Source organism: Corvus hawaiiensis, chromosome 1 (assembly GCF_020740725.1).
Source record: "Corvus hawaiiensis isolate bCorHaw1 chromosome 1, bCorHaw1.pri.cur, whole genome shotgun sequence".
Classification (NCBI taxonomy): Eukaryota; Metazoa; Chordata; class Aves; order Passeriformes; family Corvidae; genus Corvus; species Corvus hawaiiensis.
In genome coordinates, this window is record NC_063213.1 from 62,421,651 (window position 1) to 62,448,040 (window position 26,390).

At 37.3% G+C, this 26,390-nt stretch overlaps 1 protein-coding gene across 5 annotated transcripts in view; it reads right to left on the reverse strand.

Annotated features, from left to right (window-relative positions):
* Positions 1-26,390, reverse strand: part of CDKAL1 (CDK5 regulatory subunit associated protein 1 like 1) — a 411,323-nt gene that overhangs the window by 228,277 nt on the left and 156,656 nt on the right. For all 5 annotated transcript variants that reach the window (XM_048308004.1, XM_048307996.1, XM_048308011.1 and 2 more), the window contains one exon: positions 25,867-25,987. In XM_048308004.1, the coding sequence (XP_048163961.1) occupies positions 25,867-25,987 (121 nt within the window). The remainder of the gene's footprint in view (positions 1-25,866; positions 25,988-26,390) is intronic.

Here is a 26,390-nt window from a genome sequence, read left to right on the forward strand (position 1 = left end):
AGCAGCAATCAGACTGTTCTATTAACTAAAACTGTATATGAAAAAGGCTGCCAGTAAAATATCCAATTGGCTGTTAAAAATAGAAAAAATCCCTAAACCTGAATCTTTACAGCCTGTACCAAATAAGTGATTCATTGCCACCCAGACACAACTTATTCATCAGATGTATCTCACCTTTCTTCTAAAAATCAAAAGCCTTTCGTTGCACAGGATCTGAAGCACGTGTAAAAGGTAGCCCTTGAAATCAAGAAAGTGTAAGCAGATAATTGGTTTATACTTTGTGTAGCCTATGTAGCAAATTAAAATGTTTTTCTTCTAGGTCACTGTCATCTAAAGTTTGCCATGAATGACCTTCTCTCAAAGCCCATGGGTACATCTTTTTTTCCGTGCTGCCCTTACGCAAAGTATGTCTCCCTCCTTTTTATTCTTTTCTTGATTTTCTTTTTTGTTAGTTTGTTTTTAAAGCACAACTCTCCATTCAACCCAACACTTCATTTCTAAGCAGGCTCCCATCCAGACATCCAGCTGTCACACTCCTCTCCCTCCACATCATTCATTCAGCTAAACCAGCCTTTTTCCACACAGCTAAACAACAAAAAAAAAGCATTACGGATCAGTCAAGGAAACATAAAATCAGTTTCAGAGTGAATATGTCTGCCCTTTTGGAACCAAAACACAAAAGCTGTGATATTATGTACTAACCTTTGTCCTATACTAACCTTTGTTTTCTCCAAGAAAATAGAATTCCCAACTATTTTATCAAACTTCTCAGGTCATCAAGAAGAGATTTTACTGCAACAATCCTACGCCTTGAACACTGGGTTACTTTAAGACTGGCTCTTTCACCCGCAGAAGAGAATTCTGTCAGCCACCAGTAACAAAGGGACACATCAAAATTTTTCTCTTGGGATAAAGTAAATTTATTGAACTCAAATATAAGCTTGGATTTTGGGGAAAAAAAACCGCAAGAAAACCCACCAAGAGCTTTTATAATTTCCTTAAATTTGCAAATTCTGCCTTACTACAAGTTTGGTGTAAGACTTTCAACAAGAACTTTATCACAGATTTTTTGTTGCCTTGAACTGTAACCTTGAATGAAAACAATGCTTTTTGTAGACCTTCAGGTGTGTCAATTCATCCTAAGATTGATAAAAACTGTAATACTAGTACGTTACTTAAAACAAACTTCTAAACTTCCTCCTGTGTAATAGATCTAAATAGATCCAAAATCTAAACTGGTATTGATGTACAGTAAAAAGGATTATTTATACTATCTACATAGAATTTTTCTGTTCCCTTATCATGTATAGTACATCTATAAAATACACCATGTTACCTCTTTCTCTCTTCTCCTTATAATTAATGCATAAATCATATACATCCTGTACTATGTATTTTGCTCTGTATTTGGGTTGAAGTATTAGAAAAGCTTTACAGCAAGAATAGTAAACACTAAAAGTGGCAAGTACTATGAAACAGTGCCAAATACTGAAATTATTAATCTCCAAACCTTGAGCATAATTTTCACATCTTCAATCAAAGCTCCTGCCCTACAAGACTGCGCTACCTGAAAAAATGCAGTAACAGCAGCTCTTCTATGGTACTTCAGTAAACTCTGTCACAAAGAGAGCATGGAAATGCAGAGAAAGAAGCACCAATAAAAAAGGGGAAGATATTTTCCAGATATTCACAGTATTATTATAATATTTTTCAATACTTTCACAATATTATATTATTTTCCAAATATTCACAGTATTATGTGGTATTGTTTTCAAGACATTTATTACTATGGTCTTTAAGTACAACTTCAGGGGATTTGTTGATTTATTTTGGGGTAGGAGCTGAAAGTTGGAACTTGGAGGCAGACTTTTTCCAAGTTTTGCTGTGGTAATTAACTTATTCCTACTATAAAAAAGAAGTATTGGGCATGTCTAAATAATTTAGTTTTTCCCTTTTTCAGTACTTAAAGAGATTATATAACAAAACCAGAAGGATAGACTTAGATGTAACATAAAAAAGCATCAATTTTGGAAAGGAAACCAGAAGACACAAAACTTCTATATCCTATTTGTACCATATTTGTTAATACCAACACGGAAAGGAAATAATCTTCTGGGCTACAGCTGACCAACGAAAGGATGCAGATTTAAACTACTTGTAAAAATGCTGAACTAACCACTTTTCACAGATAAAAGAATTAACAGTTCTTGAAAATAGAAATTTAAACCTAACCATAAGTATAATCAAGGATCTGTAGTGGTTTCTTCCCTAGTACGCCAGCCTCCACTCCCAAGTTTCCAGCATAACAAATTACTCATATGTTCACGCTGCCACATACTCAGACCACAGACAATCAAGTGGAAAAAGACTTTTGGGAACTCTCAGAATCTGAGCACTGCCTCTTACTAAGTGGCCTCCACCACCAAGTGGATCACCTAAACCAACATCTCCTTAAAATCCAGCCTTTACTGCAGCTGTAGCTCCAATACATAGGACTGAACAGCCAACAGGCCAGTAGTTGCAAAGGAGTATTTGCTTTGCGCTAAACTGGGAGCCTTCTTCAAGCATTTATAGCTGGTTTGTCAATGTTAGTTTGCATTAATATAGGTCAAAGCTTTTTTTGCTCAAAGAAATCACAGACTTTTGTAGAAAACAATAATTAATGATCATTGTGTTTGTAATTGCCAATATGTTTTGGATAAATTTTACAGTGATTCCAGAACAAAAACCATTGAGTCCTGGTTTTCCAACATACTAAATTGATTAAGGTACTTTGAATTATTAACCTTTTGCTTTGAATTATTAACCTTTAATCAACTGTGTGCCCAATACACAGAAATATTCACAGCAAAATAAAATATTATACGAAGATAAATTACTACCATGTGGCTAATTAAAAAATTTTTCAAACATACTACCAAACTGAGTATCATCAACATTTTGGTAAAGTGCCTGAAATTTTCTTGTAGACATAGGTAACAGTGGTCTTCACAATGTTTAGCTAGTATGTGCTCATGTGTGCATTATATTAACCAGACTCTTCCTTTTCAAACCAGTAATACTCCTCATAAAACACATACTTAACATGAAAGGCTACCCCTTACAGACGGAACTAATTATGAGTAAGAATGCTTATGACACAGCAGACAAATAAAGACTTTCCTTCAGAGGGACTAATCAGTGGACTTCATCAGCAGATGAGCATGAGAACAGACATGAGGAACAAAATCCTGGTTCCTCTTAACGGGACTTATGCCACTAGGTTTAGTGAAGACAAGATTCCACCCTCAGATATGAAAAGTATAAAATACCTTTCATTGAAGGATCAGAAAACAGCTCAATTACAGACTGTGATGAGCCATTAGTGCGCGTGTCACTCAAATTGAATGTGACTGATCAAGACCATACATCTGTGAGCAAGATGGGAGAGCTGAAGGCTGCAACAGTGTCATGTGATAGAAGATCTCTGCTGCTCTGCAGGTGGTTAGTCTTGGGGAAGTGTTCCCTGAATAATCTGGAATAATCCAGTAAGCTCCTGTTTGCTCCCAAGGTGGTCTACCAAATTGGAAATTTGCATAAAATCATTAATCACAATTCAGCCTAAATACTAATATTTGGCCTTATGAGATCTGACTAGCTATACATATTCAAGATTTTATGAAGTTTGCCCTATTAAAAAAAATTAATAAATAAATTTCTGCCAGTATTTCAGTGCCCCGGACACCAGTGGAACATTACATCAGTACAAACATGGAAAGATTGCTCATTACTATCTCCCACACCATCTCTCTGCATCTACCATCAAACTTCCTCAGGTGGCCTCAATAGCTCCAGGCCAAGAATATTTTGTATTAAAACTGTGGTTTTCCTGAAAGGGAAACATAATTTGCTTGCTTCAAAATACAGCTTAGAGAAGAGAGTTATGCTTTTATAAGATACTTTCAGAGTTTCTATCAAATGTAATTTTGAGAAAAATGCTTTGTAGTGTGAATAAAGAGAAAACTCCCTTTGTAAGCTTGACTGAGCAAAAGAAATACCCAAAATACATACTCCCAGCAGGTGAAAAGGAGATGGATACTGGTCATAAGCTACTAAACAGAAGCTGGTAGAATTCTACAAACATTTTTCTGCTTAGAATACTAAGTTTTGAAAACCTAACAACACCACCTATACTGTACTTACAGTTAAATATCATACTATATTTATAGAATTAAATGCCAATAATACTTCTTAGCATTCTACTCTATGAAGTCTACTTTGTACTTTGTCCAAAATATCTAAATTCCATCAAGCATTACCGTAATGGATTGGGGGGAGGGGGGGGGGGGGGAGAAAAAAGTAGTTCACAGGAAAATTTAAGAACAAAAAAGGGCATGCCTAATAGGCCTGACTTGTTTTCAGGGAACTGTTCTTTTGCTTGAAGTTTGCACATTTTACAATAAAGCTTTTCAACCCACAATGACAGGGAATATAATTTCCTGACAAATATTTGGGGCATGGGAGGTTGTTTTCAATTTAAAAATATTTGGGATTTAAAATACTTTTGAAACTGTGGCAAGCTATTTCTCTTAAAGGCTAGTTAGTCTAAGCAGCAAACTGTATTATTACAGAAATACTGTTTCTGGTATCCCAGCTTGTTCAGACTGAGCTTGGACACCAGCCACAGGTACACACATGCACTCGAGGTTACAACATTTTCGATATGATAAGAACAGGACTTGTCTGAACTTATCTTTGTAGCCAAGTATTTTAGAGCTATGCTGCGATAAAAATTCTCCTCTGAAAATGCAATTCCAGCCTAAAAGGTCTTTTGAAAGAGTTTTAGCAGAAAATAGTATGACCCTTCAAGCAATGCTTTACAGCACATGGGACTGCGCACATTTTTCTCAAACTAGGATGCAACCATGGGATGCTGGTTTTAATTCTGCTACTCATGCCACGCGCAGCAAAATGTCAAGAAAGTGCACTACAATTTTGTTTTTCTAAAATTTTTACTGGCTTTGAAACCAATGTTTTATTTGGTAATGTCTCACTAGTTGCTAATCAAAAGGAATTTGGAGAGAAGGCAGCTCCATTGGTTTGATAAACCATAATATGATTTAATTTCATACTTTAAATATTTGCATTTTCTGAAACTGAATTCCTACAGTCAAGTGCAGGTGATTCAAAGGTCACAGCCATGTAGTTTATATCATCTACATTCACCTTGCTCACTTCAAGGCCAATGATTTAACATCAAGTGCATCAATGGCACTTTTCAGTGTTTGTCTAAAGAACTTCTTGACTATTTATTCTGGCCACACAGTTTTGCAAGTGAATAATGTATTAAGGCATTCTAAATTGATATTACAAGATAAAACGTCCCATTGCTAAGGTGCATGTATCTGTGCTCCCCATCCTGACCCAAAATAGTGCTTGATGCTTACTGGAAACTGCAATGGTTTTTTTCTCTACAATTCAAACTACAGCCCTGTGATTCACAGAGACATAACTTATTTTAGAAGTATTTCCAAAGAGCTGCTTGGCTACGTAGAACTCTGATTTGGGGGCAGATCATGACAGGCATTAATATCAAGAAAGCAACTCAGCCAAAATAGCACAGGTAGATAAATTAGGTTCTGTGGTTGCATGGAGCAGTAAATGCCATGGCATTGTAAATACAAGTCATCAATTCTTTCAGCACTTCATAAACAGCAACAATATTTAGAAGATGATGACTCCTGGTCTCAGTCAAATAGTAGTAATGAAGGGGGGAGAAATGAAGAGCTATGGCAGAAAAATCTCAGATAAAAGAAAATTCTTAGAAATCTGTTCACAGCTAATCCCAGAGACGCAGTGGCAGAACAGCCCAACATCACTTTATCAGCATGCATAAGGAACTGTTGCTCTCAGATCCCTCCTAATGAACAGCAGTGATTGGAAAACAACCTCTGAGGACAGGATTCTTGGAGACTTGCTTTAATTTATAAAGTTTCAGAGGGCTGTGACTTGACAACTGCCTTAGTATTTAAAGCAACAAATAGTACAGCTGTATTTGAAGTATTTTCTACTGCAGGGCAGATGACTTAGCAAAACTGACACAGAATGTGCTCCAAAACGTAACTGGGTGAGGAATGAACAATTTCAAAAGCTTTTAAAAATTGAGCTTTCAACATTTTTAATGAAATACTATAGATTAAAATTGTGATTTTTAGGGGTACAGGTGTGTGTAATGAGCACATTTAAGGTTGTGTTTCAGGAATGAAGCATCTCAGCAGATCTGCATGACTGGAAAAAGGGTAAAGGGAGTCCTTCTATAAGCAATCCCCTTCATTTACCATACATCTTCACAACATTAGCAGCTCCTGAATCAGCCCCACAGAAAACATGGTTGAAAAGTAGACCACTGCCTGTGATAAGAGCTATTGTTTTTACTTCCTGAGTGGCTTTTGGGACAGACCCTTTTAGAGTGGTGAAATCTCTCAGGAAACATTAGGCTGCAGTTAATTCTGTAACATACAGCAGGTACCACACAGATTCTTGGGATAAAAGGTATTGTTTTTGTACTGGTCAAAACATCCTGGGGGGAAAAAAAATGTTACATTTCAGCAGCATTAAAACTACCAGGCTTAATTTAGACTTTATCTAAGATTGCCATCAGACCAATTTCCAAAAAAGCATTTGTAAAATGTCTGTGGGAAAGTGGATCTGAATTGTCTGGGTAAAATAATGGAAATAACTTCATAATAAAAACAAACTCACCACTTGTAATCTAGAAAGAATCCCTTTCCAGTGATTGCATCAACACAAAGCTTTCTGCCCCAAAATGTCCTACTGGTTGTGGCAGCAGTAGGAATGTTAGAAGCTGCAATGTGGGCAAGGATTTCAGCATTATCTGCAATTAATACTATGCTGTTGCTCCTAAATGTCATTTCTCTCTTGCAATAAAGTTGTTAGTCTTGCTGGAAAATAAAGTTGGTTGTCAGCAGTAGATACATACATGTTTCAAATATATACTCTTCCCTATGTATTACTTTGTCAATGTAATATGAAAAGAAGACCACACATTTCAACACTAATTGCCCAATCCTACCCCTCAGATTTTCCAAGCAATTTAATGGACTGATTTAAACAGTTATTCTCATAAGACCCATGGACTGATTTCTTTTAAAAATAGAAATTTAAACCAGGGCCCTTATGTTTGCCTTGAAGAGTCTCCAAATGGATTTTCAAAAGCAAATTAATCCCCTTTTTGCACAGTTATAGAGCTGAGTCAGTCAGACCATGGACATAACTTCCTTACTGCGCATGCACCTCTTAAAGGAAATGCAAATTAAGATACTCACTATTGAATAAATAGGAGAACAGACAGTTATGAAATATTTTATTTCCATTATTTTGTAATGTTATTGTTTTTAATGTATTTGATTATTGATTATGTTATTCATTATGTCAGTGAATGTATTTAACTATGTTTTGCAGAATTTAAAACTAACAACAGTGCAGAAAAACAGGAAACAGTAGTTTTTCATTACTAATGATCATCAACTTCTCCATCTCCTTTACTTTTCTAAAATACTCCTGTTCTAATGATTCCTCAGATCTTTTATTCTACTTTACAGATTTTTTTTCTCCTGCCATCTTCTTAACTTTTTCCTCTTGTCTTGCATTTGGTGACCTCTATGCTTGTAACTCTCCTGCAGTGTGCTCGTGTCCCAGTGACTGGAATGGTCTGACATCCTTCCAAGCTAGTTGGCCAGTGTTTGTATGCTTTGATTTCCTCTTTAACTACTCAAGTCTGTGGTGAGCCTGAAACTTTTCCAGTTCAACTGCTGCCAGCTCTGACAGAAACCATAATTTTCCAGCTTTTTTTTTTTTTTTTTGTAAAGCACTAAAATGGACAACTAGCTTTAGACTTAAGATGATGATATTTTTTTTTGCCTTGTCACCTCCATTGCAACTCAGATAGTTATGGTCAGTCCTTTAAAAGAAAATCTGAAAGGCTATGACTAAAGCACTTAATGCATAAATCAGAGCATTAAAAACAGGCCACAGAACCTCTTGGGGATTCAGGATCTAAACAGCCTTCTAGACATTACAGGCTGGAAAATACACAAGAGGCAGCTCTAGTCATCCAAAGCAAAACTTCACAATGAAAAGGAATGGACAGACAAAACACAAAGTAGCTCAGCAATTCAGTTGTTTACAGGCCTTAGTCGATACTCAAATGAAAGCTTTTTGCATATTTCCACATCTCCATCTGGCTAGAACATTATCTTTGAAATGGCTGACTTGAACTATTTTTTCAGCTTCAACAAAGTTCTTAAAAAGGCTCAGCCTTTTGGATGATGGGGGGTTTTGCATGATGTGCCTGTGGGCTGTTGAACAGACCCAACAAGCCGATGTACCAAGGAACACAAGCCAGTTACTTCCCTGCAGGAGTGCTTTCACAAATACGGTTGATGACATCATACTACAAGATGTTTATGTGCTTTTATAGACATGGGTTAAATCGACATTTTCCTTGAGAGGCTGAAGGAGTTCATGTCTGAAGGAGGACATGAACTGACCTTGCATTCTACAGAGGCGACTGACCCTGTGGGATGGGGAAGACTGGGGATGTCGTATGTCTTGATTTTTTTATTATTTTTGACTTGCAAGGCTCCTCTAGAATATGTAAAGTCAAACTTCTGTGATATGGATTGAATAAGTGTTCAACAAGGTGGGTTAAAAATGGGCTGGACTGCTGGGATATGGTGAGCAGTGGCAAAGACTAACTGGTGGCTGGTTACTATTGGTGTTCTTCAGGACTGACTGATGCTGGGGACACTCCATTTTCCCAACTTTATTAGCAACATAGGTGAAGGGATGTTACATATTTGCAACAAATCCAAAGGTGGAGGTGGGGGGGAACACTTCACATGCTGGAAGGCAGGTTTCCTATTCAGAGGGACATTAACAGCCTGGAGAAACAGGCTAACAGGAACCTCGTGAAGAAAACTGGCTTGTTCCTTGTTGGGATAAGAAGCTCTTACCGCTGTCTACAAACAGTTGATGGGAGCATACAATGAAGGCACAGCCAGGCTGTTGTTGGAGGTTCAAGGACTCAGAATGAGAAGTAATGGACACAAGTTGTAAAACAGGAAAACACCATTAGACCGAAGAAAGTATTTTACAATGACAGCAGTCAAGTACTGGAACAAGCTGCACCACAGCTGATCTCATCTCTTTAAGGCCCTGGAACCTAACAAGAACACTACTCCTTTCCAGAGACCAAGGACTTTCTCTGCTCCAGGTTTATGTGTGTGTCCACACGTATGAGTGTGAGCAGAAATGTGCCCATAATTTAGTTCCCTGAATGGAGAAGTATATTTGTGCTTCTCCATATTCCTTTGAAATGTTCAAATCAACCCAAAATGTAAAGAAGTCTTACCAAAAAACAAAACAAAAGGTTAAATTTATCAGTTTTGTTATGAGTTACGTATGGCCATATTTAAACTTCTGAATTCACTTAACTTGAATTCATACTAAAATCCTAAACTTTCTTCTGCAAACACAACTTTATCACATGTAAAAGGAAAGGATGGGGGGCAGGGGGATAGACCTGAATGTATTGTATAAACAACAAAGAAAAGCCCCCCCAATGAGCAGATGTGCAGTAAGATGTTGTGGGTGCTCATGTCTAAGGCAGTTTATGCAAACTATAGAATCAAACTTTCCAGTCTCACAAGACTTGATGGAGATAGTTTTGCTTCACAGAGGAGCATTCATCCCTTTGGAAAATAAAGCCATTCAGCTCCTCTAGACTAGAATTAAAAAGCCACTGTATTTACTAAGTATTTATAGTATTACTCTCATAATTTCACTTCAAAAGGGAACTTTACTTTTCTCCACATATTGTTTGCATAATAATTCAGCATGCAATATTCAACAACATTCATAAAATGTTCCACATAGACATAAGACATATCATAAATCCTAAACTCCTAAGAAAGAAGAGTAGGAGGACAGCAGAGACCAGAATTTTAAGTGGATATAGGTAGAGCAATATTACCTTTGAGACCTAACTAACAGTAAATGCCATTTAAAAGAATATGCATAAATCAAACTGAAAGAAAGTGGGTTTTAGGTTAGATACGAGCATGAAATTCTTTACTGTGAGGGTGGTGGTGCACTGGAACAAGCTGCCCAGGGAAGTTCTGGATGCCCCATACCCTGGGGTGTTCGAGGCCAGGTTGGATGGGCCTTTGAGCAACCTGGTCTAATGGAAGGTGTCCCTGAGGATGGCAGCAGGGTTGGAAAGACGCAGTCCTTAAGGTCCCTTCCAACTCAAACCATCCTATAATTGTAACTTTCTGTTTTGTTTAACTGACTTTTTCTATTAAGAGAAATTACTTCACTCCTAGACTTGACTTTAACCCTACAAACTGTGCCTCCTCACTTCCACTGAAAGAAACAACACTCAAAATACATAAGCTGCTGGAATGAACCAGCAGTATAGGAAGGCCCTAATTCAAGTTTAATGATGAAAATTCCCACTATAGTCTCTACAGTAAGTTCAGCAGCTGTCTGAACCACAAAGAATGCCTGTGTTATGTATTAGCTGGTTATAAAGTGTCTGCAGCAGCTTGACTTTCAGCACAGAGGCAGGGGTTGTATACAGAGTGTGTACATGAAACATTTACAGGAGAAAGGAACCTATAACAATCAAGCTGGTTTGGTGATTTCACATACACATATCTCAAAACTTGGAGTATGTTGCCTGTTTCCACAAAAAAATTGCTGGATTAGGGTTTTACACATCTAGGAGACACTTCTGAGACCAGCTGCAGATACAGCAGGATGTCCTTGCAAACCTACGAACTGCAGACACAAGCCAACAAGCACAACATTATCTTACTCCTTCTGTTCAAGCAAAATGGCCAAGCCTGGAGAAGACATCACTTTTAACCCTTTAGTTGGAATCAAAGGTTATTTACATGCTTATAGTGTGCTTGGTGAACACACAAGCTGAGCTTTCCTAAAGATGTTGATACTTACATAAATAGTTTAACCTCTACTAATATTTTCTCTCTGTTGCAGAAAATTGTCCTTTAATGGTAAATTAAAAACAGTATCTCAAAAGTTATTAAACTCTATTTTACTGAAGAATTATAATATACCTAAAGCAAAAGATAGAAGTTCAATGTATGTCAAATATGTATTTGACTAATTATACATCACTATACTATTTTACCCATACTTGCAATTTTAAAAAGTAACTGATAGATAGTTTTGGGAAGGAAAACTAAATTTTAAAAAATCAACCAAAACCCCTAACTTGCAGAAAAGAAAAGGTCTGCACCAATAGTAAAGGGAGTTCTTCTTTAAGCTCTTTAACAAATGATCTAAACCAAACTGTTAGAACAGAGGAATGTGAATGACTAAACAAACCCTTCAGTAAACATTCCCCAGCTGCAGTTTTCAGCCTAATACCAAGTTAAAATGTGGAGACTCTATTCTACCTTCTGCAAAATGATTAAACTTCAGAAGCAAAGCAACATTATAATAGACATACGTGACTCACAAACATAGTCCCTGAAAACAAAAGCCACTAGACATTTATCTCTTAAAAACAAAAAAGACACCAGGACTGGCACCAGTTTGCAATGCAAGAAAGACCATGTGATACTTAGACACTTGTGTATTAGTTTAAAAATAAGCTAGATAAGCATGTGATGAGTGACAATTTTGTACTTGACCTTTTTTTTAATAGCTCCTTTTCACAAAGTCCACACAGACATCAACAAAACTCTTAAAAAAAGGAAAAGCTAAAACCTTCTATCTCATCCAGTGTGTTGAAAATAAACCCTAAAACCAAAATTCTACATAGAAAAATAAAAACATATGTTTTGAAGGACAAAGTCAGAAAATATATTTTTTCTTTAAAAAGCATTGAGCTCTTCTTGTAAATCGAGCTGATGAAATTCAACATGTTAAGTTACAGAGACAGATGCTTGGGGTATATATTTCCAGTGGGAATATTTCACTCTGCCTAGCAGGCAAGGAATTTGGAAATAAAGAGTTCCTCTTTCCTGAGGCTGACCAGGCCTACAGGATTGCACAGGAAATTCTTTTAAGTCAGGAAATGAGGACACATTCTGCATGGGACAAGAAATCCTTACTTTAGGGTATTACTTTCTGAAGTGTGAAACCACAACATTTACCTCTGGAGTAAGGGTCTCCACCAGCATCAAGCAAGTCCATTATTGTCCACAGTGTTTGTATCTAAATCCTTGTGAGTTTTTCTGTTGCTGTTTATATTTATTTAAGATATCACAGAATCACAGAGTGGTTGAGGTAGGAAGGGACCTCTGGAGATCATCTAGTGCAAGCCCTCACTGCTCCAAGCAGGAGCAACTAGAGCAGGTCCAGATGGCTTTTGACTACCACTAAAGATGGACACTCCACAAGTTCTGGGCAACTTCTGCCAGCGTTCAATCACCTCCACAGTAAAAGAAGATTTTTCTTACATTTAGATAAAATTTCTTGTATTTCAATTTGTGCCCACTACTTCTTGGTCTGTCCCTGGAGACTACTAAGAGCAGCCTGGCCTTGTCCTCATTAGGCACACACTGAAAAGATCACCTTCACAGCCCTTTCACTGAGCCTGCTCTGGTGTCTCTCTATCTCTCTCGTATCAGAGAGCCCCGACCTTGACCCAGTACTCCAGGTGTGTCCCACCAGAGCTGGGCAGAGCAGAAGGATCATCTCCTCCCACCCTCTGGAAACACTCTGCACAGTGAAGCCCAGGAGGCTGTCGGCTGCCTTTGCTGGTTCATGTTTATCATGCACTTTTTTTTGTGAAAACAACACTTAAAAATGTGGTTTGCCCATTCTGAACTGAAGGTAAGGAGATGTATGGCACAGAGTTTCGTATTTTAGGCTTAACCTCACAGTTAGTTTTGTGTTTTACCTAAACATATATCATGGTGTCAGTGGTGATATTAAGTTTCAGGAGCAAAGCTGTTAACCACATTCTTAGTAGTACAACACATTCTTTTAGGCTTCTTTCTCCACTTTCATTTAGTGTATTCAAGATACAGAGTAAAGACTTAAGAGTCCCCAACCACTCCTGATGTAGAGACTAAGAATTTTCCTAAAAATGGGCAACCAACAGTAATTCTGAAAAGAGGAATAAATCATTACAATTAATCATCAAAAGAAGTAGAAAATTAAAAAACTGAATTTTCATTTACCACCACCCCTCCAAGAGCAACCATCCTTTATCCTGAAGTCAAAACCAAATATGGCAACATCAGAGAAAATTTCTCTCTGCCTCAAATAAGTCAGACAACTGAACTCCATTTGTAAGGATTAAAGCCTGTTTTAAGTAACACTAACACAATCCCACCAACAGGCAGTCTGGTTTCTTGACTCCTTGGGAATGATATGCAAACAGGAAAGCACCAGCTTTCAGACTTGCAGTTGTGTCTGCAAGAAAGGACGTTAACGAGAATCACACACGAAGTTCCACTTTCATCACGCCAGGACTATTTCTTTTGGATTCACATTCTTGCTATACAGGACAAGATGAGTCCCTGAAGATGTAAATAAGCCAGAGGAAAAAGAACAGATACAGTGGTCTAAAGACCTGTCTCCTTCACATGATGATACGCATTACTTAATGCTACACTGCTGACTATAACTGTCAAATTTAGGCTCATTCCATATGGACTTTTCATGTTCGGAAAGATGGTTTATGCAAACGCGAGTCAGGAGTTCCATCGAACACCTGACACACTGATGTAAACTTTTACTTTGGGGAGTTTTATCTACCAATACACTTCACAGGGATAGAGAGAAACATCTGACCTTAATTTTCTAGACACAGTAGTTGGTGAGCACTTGACTGAAGCCTTCTGTACATCCTGCTATACATCAGAGCAGAAGGCAATACAGAACATTTGTACAAGCCTCACTCCACATTCCTCAGCAGAACTAGCACGCTGAAAGAAGTTATACAACTACCTTTTGTTATAGTCTAAATATGGATCTAAGATCTTATTTTACCACCTTTTTTTCTTCCTCTCAATTGAACCTGGTCTTAAGGAAAACAAGGATGACAACTTCAACAAGGGAACTAATGGGTGATCTCTGTAAATAGAGAGGGAACATGTGAAAGATCTTCTCTAGTCAGGGAATTATCCAGTTCAGTTAATCCCAAACACAACTATTAATAGTTGGAGTGGAACCAACTCCAGACCCATCGCAAATCTTCACTTCCATGTTTGTATTTCTCTACTTGAAAAAACCCAAATATCTTCCAGGTAAAAACCCAAAACACACATGGTTTTCCATACCCTCCCATAATTGGTATCCAGTTGACAGAGAAAGTAATTACCTTCTGTGTGCCCTGACTTTGCAAGTCCCCCCATTTAGTGGAGTACTGCTGCACAGAGCTCTGCAGCAAAGGAGTCCAGAAACACCTCAGAATTTTTTGTGATCTGCTGAGTACCCTCAGTTTCTAAAGCAGCAACTTGCCCAGACATACATGATCCTGAAGGGACCTGAAACTCAGGAATTCAATCTCATTTGTACTAGCAGATAGTTAGTAAAAAACCACATGCTTTATTAGATACGATTTATTTGGTACAGTGGAAAGAAAAACTAAAACAACTAGTCAAAAGACAATTTAAAGCAAATATTTTAACAGGTTTTTGTTAAGACTCCCTGCTGGAAAAAGTTTTTGTGTATCCACAAAAATTTACCATGTATTGCCTAAATTGCACAGGGGATAGGGGACCCTTCAAGTGCCTCTTTTAAACTTACTTATTCTTGGTGTAAACACTAACTCTTCTAACATGCATCTCGTAGTACAACCAAAAGGAGGAGGAACACAGACATCTGATCTAAGCATCTTACTTTTTTTTAGTGTCTGAAGCACAAATAAAACTATTACTCAATTCAGTGTAACTTGTTTTTGCAGTCAGGAATTTGATCTTTTTCAAGAATGACAGTCAAGAATAATAATACAGAAAATACGCAAACTTTGAGACTCTTCAATAACATTAACAGATAAAGAAATAACAGAGATTATGTAAATTATCTAAAAAGTAAGGGTCTTGTATGCTAACAGGTTAAAAAGTCACAGCTTATTTGAACTTCAGCACAAATATCAGAATTAAAGTGTTGTTTGGTTTTTTCCCCCATATAAATAAGCCATATAAAGAAAGATACTATCCCATAAAAAACATTTGAAATAATATGAATAATCTTGGAACATAATACATTGGATTTTATGCCACCTATTATCTTCCAAGCACAACCTTAATATTTAACTTTTCATTTATTATTTGCTTGGATTTTTTTAAAAGTACCTTTTCTTCAGTGATTTTGCTCTTATGTTCCATACTGATGATCACAGTTTAAATGCCCTATTCCTCCCTATTTTCAAATCTTACAGATTCATACATGTCAATGAGATTATCATACACAAATGCCTTTGTGCACTTGATAGGTAATGCAAAATATTTTTTTTTTTTTTAAGCCCATACATCTTGTTCATGGAAAACTCTTTTTCCATTAAAATTCTCTCTAGGTCAAGTCTAAGAACAAATTCAAGCACAAGACATTTCCCAAATCTGATTCTTATTTTTATACCTCCCTTAACACATTTCCCAGTCTGGTCTCCAAAAAAAATTCCACCTTGACCTGAAAGGGCACAAGAGACACTTCAGTCAGACCCTTTGACAAGATGTTTTCATTTTTGGTGGCATTTAAGAAGTCATACTGATGCCAGCAAAGTAAGTTGGTCTTATTATTAAGCAACTGAAAGTTACCTGATTCTGCTGATGAGCAGTAAAGGCATGGGCACTTAGCTTTAAACACTTAGGTTGTATAATACTTTAAACAGGCCACTAAACCACCCAGAACTATGAGTACATAAAAGCCCAGGCATTTCTCATACCAACATTCAGTGACACATCATATTTGAAAAACAATGGGTTCTCTAGTGCTTGTCTTGTTTTTCTAGTTTGGGGGTTTTTATGTGAAAAGTTGCAACTAAAGGCAACACAATATCAATTGTAAGTTTGACATATGAGCTTATTTCTCAGTCTTTACTGTAATCTGAGAAATGAATAAAATGTTTCTCAGTATTTTGTCCAGATTTCCCTTAGGAAATACATATGTGGGCGTTAAGAGAAGGGACGCAGATGAATGCTCTGCTCAACAGGGGGGAATTTATCTCCAACCTCAGAGAGCATACTGATGTCAGAATTACGGCTATATGAAATTGCAAACAACTTCAAAACCATCTCTTCTCAGACAGACTACAAAAAGCTGCTTGTTGTGTGATCCAAAACCACTTCTGCAAGTAAGCACTTGCCAAAGAGGAGGCAGGAAGTCGCCTTACGGTACTCTGTGCTAACCTGTAATCAGGTTCCAGGATGTTAAAGCTGTCTCATCTTCTGAATCAGCCTTCAAAATAATCAGGAATGTGGCATTGAAAGGAATGAGCTGAAGTGCAGGAAACTACATATCACAGCTACACAAAGCAAAATCAAGCTTGGTTCCCCCCCACTCTTAGCCTTTCCCCCAAGTAGTTTAAGTTGAAAACTGGCGATTGTGTTAAATTCTGGTGATCTTCCTCTTGGGTTAAGAGAGTCACAGAACTACGCAGTGTGGGAAGCCACCTAGTGACGGAGGAGCACAAGTATGCCTGGAGCTGCCCAAAGTTTTAACGAGATGACGCAGTTGGAGCATGTGATTACTGCTGTTTTTCTCACTGACTTGCAAGTTGTGTGGTATACTAGAGTTTAGAGAATTGCACAGTGATTTCTGGCAAGTTTTATGAGTCTTACTAAGTCTTGTAAATGAACTGTGAAATAGCAAATTTTCTCAAGATGAGATGTACAAGAGCAAAAGGAATTGTATCAAAATGTATAAGGAGAAGGTCGGATGCAAATTTTAAACTTATGGTGCCACTATGCAGACAAAGTTCAAATTTGTGAAGCTGGAAGGAAATAACCTAAGGGAGGCAAATGTGCAAAAACGGAAACAATCAAAACAAACTATTTTCTTCTAACATCATGCAGAAGTAATTCAGCAGACTTGAAAGAGGAAGTTTTCATGACCCAGAAAAAAAAGCTGTAGAATTTACATGTACTTAAACAGCATTTCTCAAAAATTGAGAGCTCACAAAGTAGCATGAACACAAAAACTGCACAGCAAGATTTCCAGGCCAGTAGTGCTCAGTGTGCACAAACAATGTGCCATAATGATTTTTGCCTATGGCAAAGAACTTTACCAACTTGTACCATCTGACTCCACTGAAAAACCTCACTGAATGAGAACTGCAGATGACAGAATTATGAGAAGAGCCAAGTGGACAATGCAGATTTAGGTGTCAGTTTACTCTGACATAATCAAATAGCACCATTGAAGCAACAGGCACAAAAGCCATCATCATAACAACAGGGAAATTAAAAATATGTGTTACGTTACAACTGGCAGTATTAGAATATAGTATGAAATTTCCAGTGTATGGCATTCTGAATAGCAGAATAAAGTCAAAGAAACAAATATTTACAGGAATAATTCTTAGGTGTCATATGTCAGCAAACTTAATGAAGGATTGGCCAAGCATTTCTTGGAATAGGACAAGATGCCTGCTGTTCATTGAACACGTGCTTCTCCTAGAGCCATTCTAACAGCATTAAATAACAGCACTGAGAAATACAATTTGAGAAAGGAATACAAGTTTTCAAGCCATACCACAAATGATGTCACAGCTGCAGGTATTTGATATACTAATGAGAAAAGTCCTTTAAAGACTCTTTGAACTCTGTAATTTTTTTTTCTCTCAAAATTACTCTTGGCAGAGGCTCATGCTCTAATTGGTACAGGGAAAGTAAAGAAGCCCAGTTCAGGATTACTTTGTCATTGAAAAAGACAGCATGACATCAGAGAAATTCAGATCCTATAGCTAAGGGATTTCACAAGTTCTGCACTTGAAGTCCCAGGGATAGAACTGAAATTCAAAGAAGTGAGTTCAAGCAGTGAAGACTCTAAAAATGAAAAAGAAGTTGAATTGTAGAGAGAGTAATGGTGGCAGAAATCACGAAGGTATGTACAAAGCTGAAAAACAAGTCTTAAAGCATAAGAGAAAAAATTGTTTCTTACAGGCAAATACTTAGTGAAAAGTTTCTATCCTAATTATATATTTAATACAGGTATGCAATACACTTTTTTTGTATAAACATATTTCTTTCTGTGAGGGATCATCTTGAGTTCAAGACCATCTTCCTTTCAGGTTAGCATGGTAGCAGACATTTACTCTAGAGGGATCTGCAAAACATCTACATCATATTCACTATTCATCAAAGCAGTTTTGTACAATACAGATCAACAACACAAATGGCAGAAATACCATGGGCAACAGGAGGAGAAAGTGAAGATATCAACAGCTTCCACCTTCCCAGCAGCAGAAGGGAATTTATCATACTAAAGTCCAGACAGTCACACAGAGCTGACTAGGCCTGATAATTCCGTGGAATGAAATGGACTACAACTACCTCCACCAAGAGAGAGAAAGGGGTACCTCCTCCTTCTGCCCTCAGCTGTTGGTTTCCACAAACAATTAACCCCTGCAAGTTGCACCAGCAGACGGAGGTTTCAGCACTGAAGGAGGTGCAAGTCCACCCCACAAAATGAGCTGCAGAAGACAGAAATCAAGCTGCTCAAGAGGGAGAAAATGGTCCTTTCCTGACCCAATCCACTTACTTTCTTTCCTGCTTTCTTAAATGACCTGTCTGCATAAGCTGCTCAAGGAAACTACCTCGTAAAACACACCACTTTTGTGCATGAGGAAGCACAGGTGAGCAGGGACATTCTCAGCAAGGGGGCACAGAAACAAGACACACACACAGAGAACAGAAATGACTACAAGCACAACAGCCGGTAAGATCAGAATGCAAGCCACATTGATATATCACCTCTTTATGATAAACAATACAATTTTTCCCAAGTTTTCAGTGAAATTGCTACCATGCAGCACCTAGAGATTTTGTAGCACTTTTTGTAGCAGACCACTACATATAATTTTATATTCCATAATTGCAAGAAATTAGTAATAACCAAAAAAGAGAGAAATCTTGCAGAGAATGTCATCAATATGCCATTTAAATATCTAATTAAGAAATAATGACCTTAGATGTGAGTTACAGTAAGTTGCAGTGGAAAGAGACCTTAGGCAAAAAAGTAGACTGTTAAGACTTTCTGTTGTAAACAACTGGTTTTCCTTTTCCCCCAGTTACAGCAATGTGGTTTCTGCAAGTTTTGGACTACTAGCTTTTCAGATTTTATTATTAAAATTAAAATGCCTAGATACACACAACTATGTCATCCATAATTTTCATTATGTAAATTGTTTTGTGAATTGTGCCAAAACAGAACAGATTGATATCTGTTACATACACGTTTGAAATATGTGCTTGGTAGACAGTATAGCTAAAATCTAAATATATGAATATGCAAATACTGATTAAAGTATAAACAAAAAAGCCTGATGCAGAGGTTTCCTTTCAAAAACACAAACACTACCTTTCTAGACTTTCCACCTTCCCTGTTTCTGAGGCTGACATGATAGGCTCTAGCATGTCATCAGTGTTTGAGCTAAATAGTTATGAAAATTGTCCCTTTAAATATTTTAAGGTAAGGTAGGGCTGAAGTAATTATAGATAGCTTCATATTTCCTGGGGAGTTCGCTCCAAGCATTTACCTTGAACTCTACTAGAAGTAAATACAATTTGTGTTCATGTAATATATAATTATATACCAATTGTATTATTGTAATCCGAAGAAATACTATTTTGCCTCTCCAAGCATAATAATGAATGCCAATCAAAAAAGGTTTTCATCTTGTTTTCTAAAAATCAAAATCTTCTTTTGACTGCAGCATCACTTACCTGAGTACCTTGAAAAGTAAAACATTAAAATATGGAGGATGTGTATGCTATTAATAACCAAACTAAATCAGGTAAATTGAAGATATGGAATTCATCCTTGTAAGTACTCAGTCAAAGATTTTTGCAAGATATGAGCAGATTTGTAATTCAGACTCACTATTCATTCAAAATGGGGACAGCAATATTTTAGAGGGCAATTTGAAAACATTGTGTCATAGCTGGATAGACAAAAATATACAAGCAGTTGCCAAAAAAACAAGTCTATCACTGTCAAACAGTAGGTGATCCAATTTTTCCCATACCAGAAAGATTTTCATTTTCCATCTCTTTATATATTTTTATCTAGAGATAACTTTGTACTAAGGAATAGATTTCAGTTCACAAGAGTAAACACAAAAAGCCAAAGAAATAGCTGTTCTGCTGAACTGATGAGATTATTACTGAAATATCCCACGAATTTCAGCACAGAAAGGCACTGGCTTCACATGCTCTCACACTTAAGCCACAACATCCTTATCTGAGAAATCAAAGATACTTTGATATGGTTTCAAGATAGTGACTCCAGAAAATTCATCCCTGTTACAAAGAGGTGATATGAACACACAAAGCATTTTCAAAGGTGGACGCTGCAGGTATAGATGATGTTTGCTGAATGCCACAGGAAGGTAGAAATCTAGCTCAGACAGTTCAACTAGCCAAAAATCTCAACAGGCAACACAGATCACTGCAAGAGCTCAGGGATTTAGCAGTGACAATTAAGGCCTCTTTTTATTTAACAAACACTAATTTGTTACTGTAATTAGATCAAGCTTCCCAGGGTATCCAGAAAAAGCACAAATAAAGTCATATATGAATGTATGTTAATGGTAGTAAGGGAGTTCCAGTCATACCAACAACAAAGATACACAAGTAAGAGTTGAAGCAGATACAGAATTAATTAACATGTAGAAGAACAAGTCTTGATCCCATTAAAGAGAGCTGTCTAGGTGGTTACGTGGCTTTTGAAACTGACTAATGAAGATGAGACCACAAGGAGTAAAAGATTTTCCCCTAGACCTAAATAAAGCTGTAATGCAAAATGAATTTGAGAACATTTCTCTTTCTTACTTCAAACTAACAGAATAATCACATTTGGAGGTTAGTTAAAAAATGTATGCCTTTTCTCCAAACAGCATTTAACATGCTTTTCTGCTATTACCTGGCTTGTTCCAGTAAGATGATGATGACCTATACAATACATACTTATGACATAAATCAAAGTGGAACTGATTTAACCAAATGCCCTTAATTCAAAGCAGGAATTTATTTTGGAGTACAGGAACAACTCACTGTTCCTATGTTCAGATCTACTCATATCACTGCAGAACTTACTAGTATTAAGACAGCTATCCGGGCACTGTGACAATCACTGCTTTTTAACTGCCTGTTTTATAGCAAAAAAAAAAAAAGAATAATTGATTTGAAAAATGTTGAAAAGTGTTTTCTAAACAGTAACAGAGAAAGCAAACAATACAGGAAGAAAAGGTCACTTATTTCTTAGGGGGAAATTACAGAGGCCAATCTACAGCTTGTATGGGATACTGGGATGGTAAGGACTTCCTATGGAAAGGCACCTGGAAAAATAGTCACTAACATATCTCTGCGTGTCAGAGAAGTCTGGTAAGTCTCTTGTGCCCCCATTCCAGTAACTCACCATAGTCTCTGCAAACATACTTGGAAACTCTGAAACATGTCACTCCTGGGATGGGAGCTTTTCTCTAGAGTCACAGTCTGTTGACAGAAACCACCAACTGTCATGGTAAATTAAACAAATAGGTTGGATTTCTCAATGAGAAAACAACAACCCACAGGACAATCAAAACTAACAGTAGGAAAAAACTGTCCATTACTTTAAAAAAAAAACTAAATAAAGAAAGCGCCAAACACTGAACAAGAGCCAGGTCCCTGGAAAGAGCAACACCTTTTCAGGGACAACCATGCTGCTGTATAAAACCTCTGAGCTGGCTCACGACTGACAGAAGTAGCACCTAATCTTCACAGGTATTTCATACCTAGTGGGGTTTTGTTTTGGTTTATTTTTAATTATTGTTATTATTACGGACTGCATAGTGTGGTGGAGACACGATATGTTTGTCCCTTGATAGGACAGATCTGATTCATGCAAACAGCTGAGGACACCCATGTACAGCAGCAGTCTGGGCAAAACAAACACAGAGGGACACGTGCATATGTAGGCATGCACTTGTGCATGGACAAGTACAGGAAAAGTTAACAGCTATACAAGGACAGAAGTCTTCAGGTCAGAAATTTTTTTTTTCCTCTTTTTCTGAGAGAAGAAGGAATCAATAAAAGAAGTCTCAAGTCAAAATTACCAAATTTGACACCATCTTGAGTTAGGAAACAAAGACATAGATATATGGGTATGAGAGATGTCTTAACAATCAGCACTTTTGGAGACTTCTGAAAATAAAGTGGTCCTTCTAAACCCTCAGAAGAATAGTTCCAGCTGGCAGATGTCCATGTACATAAAGGAATTCATCCTACTGGAGAGGGAAAGGGGTTAACATGAGCCGTCAAGGACTCCAATGCTTTGGGGAGGAGGGAATATACATGCTCCAATAACCCTTTTCTTGCCCCCACAGAATTACAGAAGAGACCAAGGTTTCATTAAAACCCCAGTTGGAAATGGTAAATCAGCACCACCTGTCACAGCCCCGTGGGCACCCCCAGGCCCTGGCTGACCTGCCCAGCCTCAGCTGCTGCCTCCACAGCTCACTCTGCACCAGGAGCCCCAGTGAAGCTCAGGCCTCTGTTCCCAGACCTGGCTTGAGCTTAAGTACCATGCCTGCCTCCAGTTCTACACTCATCTCAGACCTGCATTATTTGTACTCTTCTCCCCAGGCCTGTCTCCACCTCATATCCTTTTCAAATCCAGACTGGAGCCCCTGGATAGATCCAGCCTGTGGGTGATCATTTCATCATCCAGGCACATGGTGTGACTCAGGGCTGTCCTGTGCAGGGCTAAGAGTTGGATTTGATCCTTGTGGGTCCCTTCTAACTCAGCATATTCTGTGATTATGGAATTTCCCACGTCTGGGACTGCTGATGGGGTCCTCTTACCAGCCCCCAGCTTTGCCACACTGCTCAGGCCCCCTGGCACCAGGTGTCCTGCTGGTGTGGGCACTGCCTGTGCTGGTGCCACCCTCATGTCCCTTCTTGGCTTCCCTCATGGAGAAACCCTGCTCATGCTGCTCCCAAATGCTATCGTTTAACACTATCAGACAAACATATTTCAGAAGAGGAAATCACTATTTTTAACGAAGTCTTTTTTTACTGTTTTAAGACCACCTAGTCTGATCCAAACTCACCTCTTTAAATAAAGAGCATTGTACAAAAAAATAGTCATCAAAGATTTCTCCAGTGTCTACACAGAGGAAAACAACTCAGCTCCAGTGGGGGTTGGTACTAAAAATTGACATAACCAGACTACTAAGGCAAAGCTGATAAAATTAACAAAATCAAATCACAGTGACTAATACATTCTGTGTCTTGTTCTTTGTTCATTACATTTTTAAATTTTCAGAAACTGCTGAGCACTGCTGTCTTTCTAAAGCTATGCTTTGTTTTTCAAACCCAGACCAGTACCCAAAAAAGTCACCTACAGTACACAGCTGGAGAGGCTGGGAAAGGGGAAGAGAAAGACAGGAAAACCCAAAAATCTGTATTTTAGGAGAGGAAAGCAAGCAATGAGAACACAGATTGAGATAGGAGTTTATTACTGTATCCCGCAGCCGTAGGGAGGAGAGAAGATCCAGCAGGCAGGAATTGTGCAGCAAGATTGATTTATTTAATTATTTTACAAACTCTTTTATAGACTTTTTTCTTCATAGTCTAATTGGTCAAAGGATCAGCCATCCCTTGGGGTGATTGGCTAAAATCCTAAAACATCCATTGTCAAAATATTTTCCTACTGTACCATAAACAAAGCTCTGCAAGGTCACAGGTGTTCACAGTTTATAGAACTTCTGCTAATCTCTTCATGAGAGAGAAAAGTATCCCACGGGCTTAGAAAGAAGCAGGAAAATTTCTTGCTAGCAGCAATATTGTATCCACAGGAGTTAATTTAGGTGTCTTATACAACTAACTTATCTGTCTGAGGCTTTAAAAATGCTTTGGCCTTATCAAGTCATATTTGAATTTCTTCCCCATGAAACAGATATGTTGTTGTGGTTTCCAGTATTTTTTAATATTGTCTTATGGTAGAAAATACGTATTCTATTGATCTGAGAACAGCAAGTACTACTAAGCCACATAATTATTGTTTGCAAACTGTCAGGTTATAAAGGAAAGGGTTTCTGAGGGTAACTTCTTAGGAGATGTTAACAGCCTGCAGTTTGATCAATTTGGGAAATATTTGTTTTTTCAAAATCCAGTATAAAAATACATCTGTTGAAAATATATTTTAAAAAAAATTCAAATGGTTTTACCCTCATCAGTCACGTAATGGTAAGTGTACATACCCTACAGTACCCTTGCATTAACCTCTATAATTAGACTAGTAATAATTTGGTATTAGAAATAACAGTATTTCTAATTTTCCCATCTTAAATTCATTACTATACATCAAAAGACATGAACAAGACCATATCTCAATTAGCTTACAATCTTGACAATGTTTACAACTAGAAAGATTTTATAACATAAGATTGTGATAAATATTAATGGAAAAGGAAAATTTATACCATCTGAAAGTCAGACACAGCCCAATGTAAAAGAATGGTTTTAATCATGAAGAGGATTTTGATGGGCACAAACAGGATGTTCACAAGAAAGACAATAAGGAAAAGAATTTAGAACACTTGAAGTAACTGCACCAAGAAGAGCTCATATCCAGACTTCAAAATCAATCCATGAACAAAAATGCTGTTTAAAAAGGTATTATAATGCAGCAATATGACAAAATGTCACCCATATATTTACCAGAAGTCAAGAGGAAGAAAAAATAGCCATACTAAGCCTTGAGTTGGTATTTTGACCTAAACAGCACACTACATTTCACAGCAGTTATGATGGCCACATCACTAAAAGACAACAAATTAAGAAAGAAGATAGTATCAAAACTCTTCTATGAAATGTTTATGAATGTGCTAATCTAAACTCAGAACTGAGATACACCACTTTTTTTTTTTTTTTTTCATTCTGGGCACTAAGTTCACACCTACCTGGGATGCCCAGCGCAATGCATTTTAAATTTTACCACCAGGGAAATTACTACATAATTGGGAAGGTGGGAAAGTCAGAAGAGGACTTGTCTGATTTTTGTTGTTGTTGCTGCTGCTTTGTTTTTTTTTTTTAATAAATTGACAAAATGGAAGGATACCAACTGGCCTTGATAAAAGGAAAGCAGCAAGGGAAGGAAGATTAAAATAGAATTCCTCAATGCAGGAGTACAGAACAGAAAGATGCTTGTAGTCTTACAGGGAAGTGGGCATTTAGAGTTGATTGACAGGAGAGAGTAGCTTGTTCAAATGAAAACAAATGAAATAGATACACAATGACTCTACAAACAGGTTAGAGGGGCAAGATAGAAGTAACTGTATCTAATTTAGCCATTGGTACATCTGGGCTGACAATCACATCAGACAGATCTTAACAATGTTCACAGATCCTAATGAGTTACTAACAATATTCTAGAACTACCATCTTAGAAATCAAAAAAACATGGGGGAAAACACCTATAAATGCACTTTTCTTCTTGTAACCAAATAAGCAAGGATTTATTTTCCAAAATTAGTGTAATTTAACATTTTAAACTATTTAAAAGTGGTCATCCTGCCTCCTTCTGTGTAGCTTGGAAGTAGTACACTAGACCTGCAAAAAGGGATAAAAGGTGTTCCTCTCCAGTACGGAATGTTTTGTAAGCTTGGAAGATTCTTACCCTGTATTGATGGAAATTATTTCTATCAGTGGATTCTTCCTAATCTTTGGCAAATCCAGTCGTGCTCCCCCCAAACGTTTTCCATTATCCTTTTTCTGACCCAGCAGTCTCACAGAATGACCTTCAAATTAAGCAAAAAAATGCAGTCAATACAAAGAACAAGTCTCATCATAGTTGTTTTGATTTGCTCTTCTTCAGAAGTAGTGTTTATATTTCAAAGACCGAAAATGAGAATGAGATGTAATAATATATTTCTACCAGCTGGAACATTTAAAAAGAGACACTGACAGGTAAAATAAATCATCTTAAAATGAGCAAATTATTTCATCCAATTATCTTTTCACACTTGCATTTTCTGTTTTATATGATTAAAATTATCTAAGCAGTCTCATTTTCAGATTCTCTAGCAAATAACAACATAGCTATAATACTTGAATGAGTTGTATGGCAGGATTAAAAGATTCTTCCCCAAAATTTCATTCAAACCTAAATTAGAAGGTAATAAACAACTAAATACTTTTTTA